This window comes from Leuresthes tenuis, unplaced genomic scaffold (genome assembly GCF_036924035.1).
Source record: "Leuresthes tenuis unplaced genomic scaffold, fLeuTen1.0.hap1 SCAF_14, whole genome shotgun sequence".
In the NCBI taxonomy this organism is placed as follows: Eukaryota; Metazoa; Chordata; class Actinopteri; order Atheriniformes; family Atherinopsidae; genus Leuresthes; species Leuresthes tenuis.
In genome coordinates this window covers 17409659-17425666 of record NW_027325368.1, presented here as the reverse complement: position 1 = coordinate 17425666, position 16008 = coordinate 17409659, and the positions used below count along the sequence as shown (strand labels likewise).

The 16008-nt window shown below is 42.3% G+C and overlaps 1 protein-coding gene across 1 annotated transcript; it reads left to right on the top strand.

Moving 5' to 3' along the window:
• The first annotated feature begins 315 nt into the window (after positions 1 to 315).
• On the top strand, positions 316 to 15227 carry LOC140269308 (nuclear receptor ROR-beta-like). The gene is made up of 10 exons (XM_072364348.1): positions 316 to 801; positions 7334 to 7419; positions 7537 to 7678; positions 7886 to 8404; positions 9471 to 9592; positions 9737 to 9869; positions 10294 to 10401; positions 11127 to 11237; positions 12373 to 12485; positions 12686 to 15227. Exons 1-10 carry the CDS (start codon positions 795 to 797, stop codon positions 12845 to 12847), a joined length of 1503 nt encoding a protein of 500 aa, XP_072220449.1. The 5' UTR covers positions 316 to 794; the 3' UTR covers positions 12848 to 15227.
• Positions 15228 to 16008: the final 781 nt, after the last annotated feature.

The window sequence follows — 16008 nt, the reverse complement described above, 5'->3', positions numbered from 1 at the left end:
CCACAACTGATTCACCTGGCTTCCTGGCATGTGGTAGATTCTTTTGAAGCTTTTTCTTTTTGGATGGACCAGCCAATTACTTCCTCTATCATAGATTGCATTATACACCCCACAGGTAAAAAAAAATGGACAATTTCGTTTCTTTTCATCCTCATCTTGGAAAAAGTTTACACACACACACACATATATGTATATATATATATTCCTAATAGTTATTTCTCACATCAACACCGTGTGCTGTGAGGAAGAACAGAGCGTTGAGTTAATCATTCACCAGACTACCTTAAACTCGCTCCAGAATGCGCGCCCCCGCGTACGTTGCGCGAGGAGCTGTCGGCAGTGAGATCATGTGAGAGTCCACGCTTGGAGAAAGTAGGTTAGCAGGGTAGACTGAGAGGAAGGCAGGCTGAGAGTCACAACGCAGTGGGGGGGTCCGAACAACGCTACTTCATCGTGGGATTAATCTGTCAAAAAAAAAAAAGTTGAGCCAAATCTATCGGGCAGTGCGCGCAGAGACGGCTACGATGCGAACCCATGCGACTTCTTTCACTGTTTTATTTTGCTCGGACTTGATCGAGCGTTAAAAAAAAGAAGAGTTTTTGGCTGCTTGTTTGATTTTGTTTGTTCCTATTTTGGCCGTGCGTCACAAAGCTGTTTGCAGCCGGGACGAAGTTAATATTTGCAGAGCCACTTTAGTCTGGCTCCACCGCTTTACGCACCTCTTCCCTTGTCGACGCTAACCCTAATGTAGTCGAGTCTTCGTCGTTTTACCAAGACTAAAGAAAAACACCGCCATGAGAGGTGAGTTGAGTTCATTGTCAACATAAATCTGTACGTTTGTCAGTGAACTTGATCGCAGCGTGTTTTTTTTTATTATTTGTACGGGCTGGAACAGCAGCCACATGTGTGCGCACAGGGTCTGGAGAGCGCCTGTTTTCCTCCCAGTGCTCACTAATCCCTCTTGGCTGGATTATGGCTGCACAGAGCTCGAGACTGCAAACTGGAGGCTGAAGTTCAGCGTGCAGTGATCAAGAGCTAGAGGCACGAAGCTCACTCACGAGAATGGATTTTACTGGGAAGAAAATTGTAATTTTAATCATTTTTCTGTTATGCGTGTTTCCACTTGTGCTAAAATCAGACCAAGCATTCGGTTATGGTTTATAAGTGCGTCATGGTTATTGTATAACATATGGCGGTGCCATATCTGTCGGTTTTTACTGTCATAATTCACCTGAGAGTCCTGTGAATTTTGCCAGGGGACCCAAGTAAGAGTTATGCAATGAGGAGAGGGAGGGGCATGGGGGCATGCTCCTGGTAACCAAAACTACAATTATGTAATCGAGATGTTATGCGACCTTATCAGGTGTCTTTCAAGGTAAATGAAAAACTTTACTTTTTGGATGCTTTGCAATTCGCACCTGTTCGTACAAGAAAAAAAAAAACCATTTAACACACCTTACGGGTTTTAACATGCGCATTCATAATTCTGGCAATTTTGAAAAATAAAAGTCTCTTCAGAATGCTTGCAAAGTGCTTATTCTGACGGTTGACCTTACAGGGTGATTCTGAGCGGTGGCTGTGTTGTTGTGGTGTTGTTTTGATGCGATGGCTGTGCCAGCATGGCTGACTGTGTGAGCGTACAGAGGGAGAGAGACGCGGCTGTTCCACTGACCTAGTTATGTCACCCAGTATTATAGCATCCATAGCGGAGGGAGGGGGTGTGACACTGGGAAGCGTCGTGTCGCCGAAAGTGCTGCGCCATGTGTGCAATGTGTTCAATGTGTCCCTCCAAATGTGCTTGAATCTGGCCAGTGGGAGAGAAAAAGTATTATTGTCGAGGTATGCTGCTTATATACAGCCTGTGCAACCCCAGTGATGGTTGAACTGAATTTTTAATAGATTATAAAATGGGCTAAAAAGGGCAGCTATATTTTTTCTGCATCCACATAGTTGTTGTAACATATAAAACTAGTCCACCTGCAGCAGTTTGGCTTAAAACGCTCAGATCCCCTTTCAAACAGCCTCATTCTTGCTGTTGACTTATGCTCGAAGTGGTTGCATTGTTTTTTGACCTAATCAGTCATTGTTCAGGACTAAAGATTACCTGCAAGGAGTTTTATTCTTTTGGCAGGGAGAGGAAACAGATGGATTTTTTTTTTTTGCACTATAAAAAAGGGAGAAGAGGGAGGGAGGGTGAGAGGAAGAAACATAGGGGCCTCTGGTGGAGGGAGGATCCCGTTCTGGCAGGATATCCAAATGTAAACAAACCATGGCCCTTTTTTTAGCTGGCTGCGCCAAAAATTCAGGTTTGTCACAACTTGTCGCTTCCCTCAGTGAATACAAACGTCAGCATTTTGTATCCCAGTTTGAGCATGGCTCTACTTACTGTACTTACAGTCATGATCAAACTGTTGAGTCATCTCTCGCAGTTTTGGCACGCTGACAGACCTTTTGAGGCCTGTCGCCATGTCTGGACCTCTGACTCCTTGTCTGGTCTGCTGTTCAAGAAAGCTTTGTGAACTTCTAAAAAAGTGGATCCTAGGCAGGGTGAAAGATCACAAGACTCATGTCAGACACTCACACCCTGCAGACGAGGCCAGTGAGGTTCTTTGCTCTGTTCTGCTCTCCCCTCTGTGGGCCTCAGCTTGGCCTCCAGTGGTATTTGCATCTTTTAAAATAGAGTCCTCTGAAAGCACCGGCAACCAGATGGCCAGATTGCTTTAGCTTGTTCATAGTCTTTGCACCGATTTTCTAAATAAAGTTTTACAACCCTTTGAGAGGAAATTAAAGGTATTTTTATGAGAGTTAAGCACTAGAACATGCATGCTAAATTACTTCCGAAATTTAACTAGGAAGTGTTAAAATAAAATGAATCCCTACATTTTTCCTTCCTCTTAGATTTTCCATGCTCCTCATCTTTGGACATATATAGGAAATATAAAAAAAAAAATCCTAAAATGATTTCAAGAAAGAGGAGGACAAGCACTGTGGCTTGTTGCAATGTGGTGATGACGAGGCAAGACACAAGAAATGTGTCCATGTATCTTATGGAGCTCAGGCATGACGCCCCTACCCCTTGCAAAGCGTGCTCTCTCATATTGCCCACTTTTCTCCCGAGTAGGTTGTGAGAAAAGGCTGGTACAGAGCCTTGTTAATGTGTTGCTCGGTGGTGTTTCTGATGGTGCTTCTTCTGCATAGAGCAAACGCAAGTGAGCTAAGTCTATTAAGCCAGGTTCTAGGAGTAAGAAATGGTGAAGTAGCACCTATATATGCATACGTGTTGGCAGGTTTGTGTTGACGTGTGGTACGTGACAGGTCTGAATTCATCCTTTTTTTCTTTCTTATACCTCTGACACACTGACACACTGACTGCTTGACAAACTGGCCATGGGGCACCTGAGCATTATTTCCTCTTTGTTCCTCATTAAGCACAGAGAAGTGAGCTGTTCTGAGCACAAAGTCTGTGATTTTCCTTTGCCGCTCCCTACCCCACCCCTACTGAATTAGCCTTTCTAGAGATAACAAAGTTACACATTTAGCTGGCTGATAAACACCCTAAGGCCAGCGTGTTTGTCTGAGCCGTTAAAACGTCTCTCTGCAGTGTGTTCTGTGTCAAATTTGGGTGTGCCGCACAAAGCTGCCGTCCTAGAACTCAAACACTTGCTCTGCTCGGGCATCATTCTGTGTGTGGTCGTATTTCCTCATTTACTGTGTTTCGCCAAAGCATTTTCTTAATGTGTGAAAGTGTGACAAATCTAAACTGCTCCAGACCTCATGCATCATGTTTGCTTAAAGCGCGACTGGTATTGATCCCTTTGGAATGCCTGCTGTCTCAAGAGAGCTAAAGGTCAGAAACCCCAGACTAGTGTTGTTCCACAGGTCAACAGTGATATTCAGGGTTAAAGGTAAATGTTCTTTTAATGTCTATGTAGCTTCTGCTGTTGTGTCCCTGTCAGCATGGACAGTCAGCTTAATTTTGATGAGGTGCTCAACGAGCAATGGTGATATTTACGTAGGGAATAATCCTCTAATTAATAAAACGACATATTTTGATTGTCAGTTCTTAGTCCCTTCTGATGCAAAGAAATGAAGACAATTGCTTTTAAATCTTTTAAAATGTGCATATATGGTGGTTTTAGTCAACTTGAAACTTTTGTTTTTTTTCACAATTTTCTTGTCATTTTAGAGCAAACAGTTGCCGGTAATTGAAATACTTTACAAGTTGCAAACCCACTTCTTGTTTTTCCCGTCATATCTTCAAAGAATCCCTAATATGTTTCCATAGTTATCATTTCTCTGCATTAAAGGGATTAGTTTAACTGCACTGGTTGTTATTCATTTACCAAATTATGGACAGACAGGTCACTTTAAACAGGTGAAAATAGGGCTGCCCAATACATTATCACCATTGTATTGGGCAGGAGGGAGACACTGCTATTTAACACAATTATTTAAGTATCTCAGAAACATTATGCTTTTTTTTTAATTGGTTTGCTTTTTGTCATTGAATTATAAAGCCAAAGATCTGACTCAGGACTCTTTTTCCCATCATCTTAATGCAGTCTGAACTAAACATGCTTCAACTTGGCAAAGAGTGACTCTGGGCTCTCGGGAAGATCAGAAGGGGCACTCCTTTAAAGGAAAAGGGGTGCACTGGTTTTATGACGCGTGACAAAAAATGCATCTCTGCGGATGCAACTGTATCTTGTCTCAATTGTCTTGTTTTCATATTTGGCAGGCATACTTGCAGTTGAAAATTCCATTTAAAATCTCTGGATATCTGCAGAGAGCCGGAGAGCAGCAGTTAGAGAGCATGTTTAGTGTGTGTGGTCGTCGCTTGGGGTGGGTGGCTGGGCATCTGTGTAATTCTGGCTCGGAGCGCAGGACAAGAATAGAATGGGTTGAAGCAGAAGCTCAATGTCACAGAGCAGGCAGAGGGGTGGGGGCTGCATAGCTGACAGTCAAGTTCAGAGTTTGTATGGTTTGACTGTACAGTATGTGCCTTTATAGTCATACCTCATGTGGTGTCCTGTTACTAAAACGGCATTGTGGAGCTTCAGGCAGCGCAAAAGTAAAATTACAGCGCATCTATTAAGATTTGCAAACTGGCTTCTTGTCAAACTGCTGTGTTTTCTTGCCTCCTTTATTTTATTTAGCTGTTATGTAATCATTTTTCTCAGTGCAGGTTAACAGGCATTCAAGGAAATGTTTTGTAGTGAAGTCTGAGCATTCTTCTGTTCCACCTTAAAACTGGTCTGCATAGATCGGACTGTGGTTTTGCCTCCCTCCTCCCTCTCCCCCTGCAGTGGGAAAGTGTGTCAGTGGGACAGAATGTCCACATGGGCTGACAGGCTACAGCGCCAGAGTGATGGATGACTCAGCCAATGCCAAGCAAGCAGCGAGCGCCGCGCAGCCAATGGGAAAGAGAGATTCCGAGGGAGGCAGGGTGTCAGCGTTGCTAGAGTGAGCCTGCTTGAATGAGTGTTGTGAAGAATGCTCACAGACAGGAGTTATATAATCGAGCCATGAGGGAGGGGTGGAGGGGAGGAAAGGAAAGGAGCGCGAGGGAGGAGGGAAAATAATTTTTCCATTGCATGCCTCCAGCTGCCCTCATCAGTTGGAGTATTTTAGTCAACAGTTTTAGCGAAGAGACAGGCCAGCTTGTGATTAAACAGAAAAAGAAGTGGAAAGTTGTGTTTTCCAGTACCTAGAAGTGCAGTCATTCTTCTTCAATCCCTTTGCGGTTTTCCATGCACTGACCTTAGCAGCAGTGAAAACAGCGTATGTGGCAATCGCTCTCAGATTGGACAGACGGCAAATGAGCCACTGTCCAGTGGTAGCCGTTTTCACCTCGACGAACAAAGAAGAATCTTTGTGTATGTGTCTCATGTGTCATGTGATTTCCTATCTCTTTGTGTACTCTGTTCCCTTCTTGGGGGCCATGTGCGGGGGGGGCACACGAACACTGATCTTCACTTGTACTGTGTGCAGTAGTGACTTTGAGAGGTTGTTGTTGTCGCCAGGAAATAAGAAAACATCTTATAGTATGTTGATCGAATGATGTTTCATAACCGAAGCAGGAAAGACAAAAATAGAACAGCGAACTGTAAAAGTTACGAAACGGGCCTCCACTATAAAGTAAGAGCAAATTTTAGCCAGCAGGGGTTAGACAGGGAGTCTTAAAACGTGCTCTGGTAATGAGGCATGTTTCAGGCTCGTGGCTGCACTCAGACTCGTAAAGTGTAAGTCTGCACCACATAACGCTGTCAGAAGGGCTCCGGCAGAGTAGCGGGCGGCGTGTAACACCTCAACAAAACAGATATTCTTAAAAGCTTTACAGCTGCATTTTCCATTCAAATCAAGTAAAATGAGCAATGAGTTCAATGTGACAATAAGTCATTGATTCATTTGAATACCCTCTGCAACATTTTTGGTGTCCCGTTACAATAGACTGTATATCTATGTTTCTATTAATGCTATTCTGTGGGGAAATACGAAACATCTTTTAAAAATTGTTTTCATTTCCACAGACGATTCACGTCCTAATCATGTTTGTACAGCAGATTAACTCAATTAAGTTTATTCGTCTAAGGGTACTGAGAAAGTTCACAAGTTCACAATAGGTTCAGTTTGGTTTAATCTGATTCAGTCAAGCACATTATAATTGTGTTCATATGATGCATATTCATTAAAAGTAATCTCATTGAATCTTCCATTTAATAGGCACGGGGTAGTGAGCAGCAGTGAAGCAATGGAGAGGAACTATCTCTTTTTACAGTAAGACAAGCATCTGCCTCGACTGGTTGGGCAGGTGGGGTCAGGACGGGCAAACTAAATGCTGACTCTGACGCACACCTTTTGATGTGGGATTTATAAGACAAGAGGTATCCAGTTATTTGAAATCTGCAGTTTCCAACACAACCCCCTTGTGCAGTGCTTGGTGACAGGGAGGAGGAAAACTCTCTTTCAAGAGGAAGAAAAGCTCAGACAGAGCCGGACTCGGGGTGGGCTGCTGTCTGCCCCGTCTGGGGTGAAAGCATGCCAAATATAGGCTTCTGTGAAACTCTGTGGGTTTTTTGTTTTTTTTTATCTGAATGTTGTGCCACTCAGTCTCATGTTCATGTTTACATTGTATTCATTAGTTTTGTCATTCATTTTTTTCCTGCTTTCATTGATCGCTGCCAAACAAGCTAAAGGCGTTAACAGCTGGGCTTCATTCAGCACATGTTCTGAATGAAAGTCTCATCTGGACTGCAGCTTCCGGTGTCCATTTGAGGCTCATTAGGGTGCAGTTCTCTGACCTGTCTTTTCCATGTTGTCTTTGGTTTTGCAGCTCAGATCGAGGTCATCCCCTGTAAGATCTGTGGGGACAAGTCCTCAGGAATTCACTATGGAGTCATCACCTGTGAAGGCTGCAAGGTGAGGGAGGAAAAGGCAGAGAGTAAAGAAGGAGACTAAACAGAACTTTAACCACCCTCCCTCTTTAAGTTTGCATGCAACTTATTGTGTTGTATGTTTGTATTTGTTTGTGTCTAGGGTTTCTTCCGTCGCAGCCAGCAGAACAATGCCATGTACTCTTGTTCCCGCCAGAGGAACTGTCTGATTGACCGAACAAACCGGAACCGCTGCCAACACTGCCGTCTGCAGAAGTGTCTGGCTTTGGGCATGAGCCGAGATGGTAAGCGCAGACAGAAACAAAACACACTTAAGCTTCTTCACGCACTGTATTCATCACAAAACTTAACGTTTGCCACATTCGTTGCCCGCAAATTGATGTTTAAGTAAGCAAAGTTAAACGTCAGTTTTCCCCAACACATCATTCTGCAATATAAACTCAGACGTGAAGTAAGTAGTCACAAAAGCAAAATATATCTTCTCTCTGCAGCTGTGAAGTTTGGCCGTATGTCAAAGAAGCAGCGTGACAGCCTCTACGCTGAGGTTCAAAAGCATCAGAAGTCACAAGAGTGTGTTGGCTCCGGAGGCGGGGGCTCCACTGCTCTGTCTTTACCCAGGGAGGATGGAGTCTGTGGCGGCAGCACAGAGGATGGCGAAGAAGGTCTGAGCAGGTCCTACAGCAGCGGGGGCTCCACCTCCACCCTCAGCGACCTGGATGACATCGCAGCACTTCCTGACCTGTTTGACCTGCCACTGACCCCCGAAGAGGCCAGCGAGTACTGCAGCCTGGAGCTGCTCGGAAGCGGAGGAGGCAGCACGGGGAACACTTCCAACTCCTCATCGTCCTCTTCGTCTTCCTCGTCCTTATCCAATCAGAATTCGCCACAGCAGACAGTACTGGACACGGCAGATACCAACGGAATCCAGCTCCTGCATACGCATCCGCTGCTGGGTCACAGACGTGCGCTGCTGGACCATCTGCCCGATGACTGCTCGATAACAGACCTCGGTGAGACTGAAAATAGAAAACAACAAATGTCCATAAAGTACCAGAATACCTTCGTTTCTCACATTAGTGGTCATGTTTTGATGTAATTAAGTCAAAAGCAGGCCTTTTCTTGGCAAGACATTTATGACAGGCCTGGGTTAGTAAGATCTACATTATGTCATATTGCCCCAGTATTTCATGTTAATTACTCACCTCTTGCAAAGTTAATGTTTTTCGTCTTAAATCGCTCTCAGCAGTTCTTGAAACATAACTGCTTTTGACACGAGTTCCAAGGAAAGTAGTTTAGCATTGAACGAAAGTAATGTTTTTAGGCGATTCATTAAGAATATTATTTCTGCACAAAAGATTAAATCTGATCAGTGGAACGGGGATTATTTAGTGGCTAAGCGGTAAAGTTGGATATTCTTATTAAAAAAAATGTAGCGCAGCTGTTTACTTGACCATATACAGTAAATTCCTTGCTGCGGCTTCCTGGAAATGAGTGGATGAAAAGAAAAGCTAATATAATTTGAAAAAGCAAATCTAATTGATTAGCAAACAAAGATGAAGTACCAGGACATTTAGGACTTATAGGACAAGATTAAACTGGCTCTACAAGCAGACAATAAGCAATATGAAATGGAGGAAAAAGCATTTTTCCGCAAACAGGGTCAGATAAGGCCATGGTGGAATTGTTGTATTAATACATGTAAGAAGGGAAATGCTTATACAGAGGTGTCTTTGGACATCTTGGGGAGGATTACACTTCTTGAGCGGGGCTCTGGGGGCTAATAAAGAAAGAAATTAGAAAATATATTGTGACTGGAGAACATTAAGAGCTGGAGGTGAAAAACATCCCAACTGATGTGGATGAAAGGTGAGAAAATGAGACCTTAGGACCTAGTCTTGTCATAGGATCAAAGCATCCAACCATTAAAGTCCACACAAATCTGAGGATATGTAAACAGTACCAGCATGACTCTCCTGACCTCTTGCTGCCTTTCCGAAGCACAAACCTGATGCTGTACCACCAACGGTTCCTAGAGTGAGACAGCACTGAGGTTGGTGTGTGCATTTTGTTTTACAGAGCACATCACTCAGAGCATTGTTAAGTCGCACTTGGAAACGTGTCAGTACAGCGCCGAAGACATGAAGAGATTCACCTGGGTACAGTACACGCTCGAGGAAACACGGACCTTTCAGAGCAAGGTATGACATCGCGCTGGAGCCCCCACAGGTGTAAAGGAGACTTTACAGTTTGATCTGACCAATGATATCATTGATCTTGAGCAAGGTGTTAATGCTCGACACAATTATACTGATGGACCCGTATTGCTCGCTTCTTGTTTTCAGTCGGCTGAGTGGATGTGGCAGCAGTGTGCTCATCACATCACCAACGCCATCCAGTACGTGGTGGAGTTTGCCAAGCGCATTGCAGGTTTTATGGACCTGTGCCAGAATGATCAGATTATATTGCTGAAAGCAGGTCAGTGCACAGTCCAAATTGCCAAACTACCTAATTCACAGTTACTTCCAGTAAAGTAGACTAAGTCTTAAAACTTGCTAACTTGGTTTCCTTCCTTCTTTTTTTTGTCTCCAACCTTCTATCTTTGCCTTGTTGCTTCACATAATTTTTTAAACAAAATTTGGATGATGTATTTATTCATTGTTCATTATCTTGCATATATTTGACAATATGTTTACTTTCTTTTTTGAACATGTGAACTTGAACTTTTGAACTTGTAAAAAAAAAAAATTTTTGCTTTTTTTTACTGTGCACCAATCTGGGTCAAAATTATTTACATTTTGTTGTATGTTTTGTGCATGTTGGAGTATCTTGGGCCTTTCCTGTCCACCCTCTTCCTCTTCTCTCTCCATGTCTATTCCTCTATCTGTGGATGCCGTTTTAGGCTGTCTGGAGGTCCTGCTCATACGCATGTGCCGCGCCTTCAACAGCAACAACAGCACTATTTTCTTCAATGGAAAATTTGCCTCGGCTCAGTTCTTCAAAGCACTTGGTGAGGATCGGGGGATGTGGTTTTGTTAGCTTTGACCAAATTATTGACACACACTCAGAGCATATGAAGTTTCTCATGCTCTCTGTAAGCGAGAGGACCGCAAAAAGTGCATCTACTTTGTAGACTCTATACTTGTTAGCTCACAACATGTATCTTCAGTGACCGACACACGTTATCATTTTAAAATAGATAACTGTGATAGTGGTCATCAATGCTATTTACTCTATTAGAAACTTAACCTTTTCGGTCACCTAGACAGACGTTCTTCTGAAAAAGAACAGATGCTGAAGAGAGCGCACGTGTTGTCGTCTACTTTCTGTTTGATTGTACCTCTGTAGCACAAAATCTGTGTAACAATGCACTCTAGTGGGAAAACTAAAGAAAGCATTATGAACTCATTTAAGGAAATATTCCAGGAAGCTATCGCCTTCTAAAGGATGGATAATCTCAGTCACAGAAGTGTTTTTCAGTTGTTTTTCCTTCAAACTTCTGGGTCCTGTGACTGCTGATAGGTCAGATGGGCAGGAATGACAGTAGGAAAACTGGTAATTCAATTGAAGTGTAATGGATTTTTCACAGTAGTCAGAGACAGAGGCGTTAGTCATTCCCTTTACATCATGTGTCCACCAACTTGTATTTCAGTCCAGTAATTTTGTTAAGCAAGGGGGATTAGCTTTGCTATTTTTGTCAATCCACTTATCAAAAACAATGTGTTGTGTGTGCAGGCTGTGATGACCTGGTCAACGCAGTGTTTGAACTGGGAAAAGGACTCTGCCGTCTGCAGCTGTCTGACGAGGAGATGGCTCTGTTTAGCGCCGCTGTCCTCCTCTCCCCTGGTGATTATTTTACTTCTCCATTCACACAAACACAAACACAATCATGTCGAAGAAGAAGTGCACATTGTTCTGCAAAGTGATGCTCGTAAAAGCGCTGATTTGTTTTCGGAGAGAAAAAGGGCCATGCTGACACTAAAAAGAGGGACTGTTACTGTCGACTCAAACACGCTTTTCGCCCCCTTAGAAGTTTCACGTGTTGGTTTTCAGTTTACTTTACCTGGCTCGTCTGTTCTTTTGGACATTCTGGTGTCCATGTGTCGGGCTTTGACTCATGCTTGTGGATTGCAGATTTTCTAGTTAGAAAGAAAAAAGCTCAGTTTATGACATCATCATGTGAAGAATTCTTTTAACGTGGCTGTTTTCATGCAAAATTTGAAATGACAGGGGTTCATTTTCAATTAAGTGACGCTGGGCCACATGAAGGGAGATTTGTAACGTTTTTATTTCATAGTGTAGATATGAAACTCTCTAACACAAGAGTAGAGTAGATACTGTAAAAGTGCTTGTAAGCATGACTTTTAACACCTGCATCACAGTTTAACTCAATGGGTTGTGCTGCTGCCTGCATCTAAAATAGTTAGTTTTAGAAATTTTTGGCCTTTCAGCCATTAACATATTGATAGGTTCTGTAGTGAGTATGGGAACGTCATCGGTTTCTGTTGTATTGATTTTGTCATTTGCTGAGCCAAATAGCAAGTCCCAACCTCTGTCGCCTGATTGGTTAAAAATCAGGCTCAGGCTTAGCTGTATCCGTGACATCAACTACTTTGCAAATCAACATAGGTTTTCATCTTTTGACCCATAAATGTTGACAAAGATTTTATTTGGAAATATATAACAGGTAACAAACATGTAATAAGTAACAAAAAAACGCTTTGGGTTTTCGTCTTTTTTTTCACGTGACAAAAACAAGACTATTTTGATGGATTTTCTTTAAGTTTGGCAAAGTACATAGGGAATTTCAACATTCACTAAGTCAGACTAAAACTTTGGATTCTCCTGATTAAAAAATAATAATAATATCTACGGCACTTTATCCTCATTGCAAGTGGAAAAACAAACTGCTGGGGAGTGAAGCGGCCTAAAAATTGCTCCATGTCTTTCAAGTGTTGAGAAGAAATGTTTGTTCCTGCAGATCGACCCTGGCTGACAGAAGGCCAGAAGGTTCAGAAACTCCAAGAGAAAGTCTACCTGGCTCTGCAGCACAGTCTACAGAAGAGCGGCGCTTCTGATGAGAAACTAGACAAGGTAAACACAAGCAATCAAGCTTCCTCGAAACTCCTTTCTCCTGTGAGGTGCCTGTATAAGACTGAGGTTTTTAAGTAAAGCATTTTCATATCTGTTTCATATCCGAAATCTGGTCTGGTTTTAAGCATAAGTATCCATTCCTTATGTGGCTGAAAACATACACTAAAGAATTTACCTTTTTGTGTTTTCTATCCTTGCAGATGGTGTCCAAACTGCCCGTCATGAAGTCCATCTGTAACCTCCACATTGACAAACTGGAGTTTTTCCGTTTGGTCCACCCAGAGACCGCCTACAATTTTCCACCGCTGTACCGGGAAGTGTTTGGCAGCGAAATGTCTCTGCCGGACTCCACTAACAGCTAGACAGACAGACAGACAGACAGACAGACAGAGACAAACAAGACAGATGAAGAGAGTGTATTTAGAGGTAGGGGAGCAAAAGGAGAGACAGAGAAGGATAGAGATTATAAAGCCTAACAACCAGCAGTTAAGAGACAATCCAGGACTCTAAATACTCCGTCTCCCAAAGTAGTCCTCCACTATCCCAGCAGGCAAAGCACCTTACACTACAGACCACACATGCTCATGGTCCTGCATATTGTAGCATTGACAACAGCCAGACGGGCATTGTTATAATATCACTGCAGCCCACATAGCATGTAAAAGCTCCAAGCTCTAAAACATGTTTAACATCTGATCCACTGTGGATCGCCTAACCAGTTATGAATGTACCTCATCAATTAGCACCGGTGCACAAGCAAGAACCAAGCAACAGTGAATGTAAAACTCTGCCACTCTAAGACAGAGCTTCTCACGTACAATTAGCATGACGTCGATCAACAGGTGTCACTCTAAATGAAGCTCTGAGTCAATATTCCTCTGTATTCTTGCATCCCAGGGTGGTGCGCATGCAGATTCATACAGAGCGCATCCTTTTACCCACCCCTGACTTAGGGACCAAGATCACAACTCAGAGTTGTCTCTGACACGAAAAGAAACACACGAACGACTCACAAGTTAGACTGAACTAAATAATCACCTAAAAAGAAATTGCACACAGATTAACAGTAGACAGTGTTTGGTGCTGCCTTTTTAAAGGCTCTTGTAATGCAATGAGAAACCTCAGTCCCACACACCCCTTTCCTTGCAAATGCCACTTAGAGACAGGACAAGATGAAATTATCTTTAATTTATATACACGTTTATAAACAGAATATTTTAAATAAGAATGTAAATAGATTACTATATGAGTATATGGTGAGAGTAAGAGTGTGTGAGGCAGAGAAAAGCGGATCGTTAGATGGAGGAGTCACAAAAGATGTGAGGAAGGCTGATATTTCAACTCAGATCCTTTTTTTTTTTTTTTTTTTTTCCTCTGGATGATTTATCCACTCTTGACAGTACTCTCAGGTTTCCATGGCAACAAACCCCCTCTTTGCCCGATGTGGCCATCCTGCAAGCGACGTGGGGGACAGCAGGGGAGGCAGCATACTCGAGCAAAGGCGGAAAAAAAAAAAAAGACAAGAACATTGCCTTGCATTTTGAACTGTTCCCTTTCAGTCTGCACTGCTGCTGCCTGCCCCACCCCCCACCCACACTTCAAGAGACGAGAGGACAAACAGGACACTAAACGAAAAAAACAGAGAGAGAGCAAGGCAAAAGATGACTTCAAAAACTGTATAATGACCTGGTCCCTAAACTTGTTTCTAACCAGCAGTTAGTTGAACAGGATTACAGTAATATGACTGGATTGCACTCGAAATGTTTCCGTTGGCTAAAGTCTGAGAGTATGATGGTCCATTTGTATCATAAACCCTCTCTGCTGGTTGATGCAACTGTATTATTTTGTACATTTGGTGTTCCTCTCTCCTTTAGTCCTAAATCCAACACTCGTCCAAATACCAAGCACTTATACTTTCCTCTTTCTCACTTGACACTAGTTTAAGGCCAGACAGAGCTACCAGCTGCCCCCCTGAGTTGGGCTTTAATGCCAGTAAGACTTCAGTCCGTCGGTTTTTATTGCTTTTTATTTTATATTCCATGTCTGCCACACAGGTTATCCATAACTGTTTACATAAAGAACACATTTTCTGAAGGTTATCATAGCATTGAGATGGCGATAACGTCTTACTTGGGGTGCTGTGTCGTTTTTTGAGCAGAGTCTAAGGACCTGCCGCCTGCTGCTCAGGGAGCTAGCTGTGATCTCTTGTCCCTTTATTACAAGTGTTGTCTTTTAGCCTTGTGCTCCACACACCTTTTGCACCTAAGACCCATAACCATTATCACTGTGGACGTAAGTTCTATTTTTGTGAATGTTACTCACAAAGTGTCAAAGCCCTTCCTGTTTTGTCCTAATGGTGTAACATTCAATTTAAGATGCATAGAATTGAAAAGGAAAAAAAAAAAAAAGTCAGTTAGAGTTTAAAGTTGAATTCGTTATTTGGGGTTTATTGTTTCTTTGCTGTGATTTTTCATTTATTTGTCCGTCTGTTATCCACATTTTTCTTCACGTCTCCACTTTTTTTTTTTTGTCTTGTAAAGTCAGTGATTTATTTTTTTTAATTGAAGAAAGATTAGGATAAGTGCAAACAAACAACCCCCCCTCCTTCTCTTTCCCCGTATAACAAAATGTACAAGAGGTATATTACTAGTCCAACTGAGTCACAAACCTATATTGATGTCCAATGGGATACATTATATGTGGTTTTAAGAATGTAATAAATGGTTTCTTTTTCTTTTGAAATACCTGTGTCTTATTTAGATTTATTTTTTTTCCTTTGTTGAATCATCATTATTCAACTGGTCCTGAATGTATGCTGCCATATGACAGTGACCTCATCCGTAAGTCACTGAAAGAATCAGACGCTCTGGAGCAGGTGGTCTTTCTGTCGCAGAACCTAGAACACCAAGGTGCCTGCTGAAGACACAGAATACTGACACAACTTTGCAATAGTTCTCCAGTGTGGCTAAAAGTTCTCCAAATGCAAAAAAACTACTTGAAAAGTTTCTTGAAAAGACATGCAGATGGTCCTGTTATGGGTACAACAGATGTGTGCATCTGGCAGGCTACATTTTAAATAAAAAACAACATCTGACATGCTACCACATACTGTAACGCTGACATTAAATATGACCTAAAGATTTTTTAATAACAACTGTTCTTTTATGTAATTTATGTATATATATAAACCTTCCAACTTCAGTAACAGAGTCTTCAGCAGAACGATTTGCTGCTTTTCTTTGACATTGCAATCTATTTGCATGTCTATTCTGTTGTATATTCAACATTTAACTCGAAAGTTATTTCTATGGCTAAAGTATTTTCTACTGGGAATGGAATCTGCTTTTATCTATTTATTTTCAAACTGTAGTTTTCGAACAACCGCGAAATGAGATGATGATTAAAAGGTTGTTTACAAGGTACATTCCACCAGCATAATAAAGGAAATAATAATCGGTTGTTTCATTGCACCGAAACTGCACGCAGTACGTAGTGTTTTTACGTCGCGTTTTGTGTGCGTGAC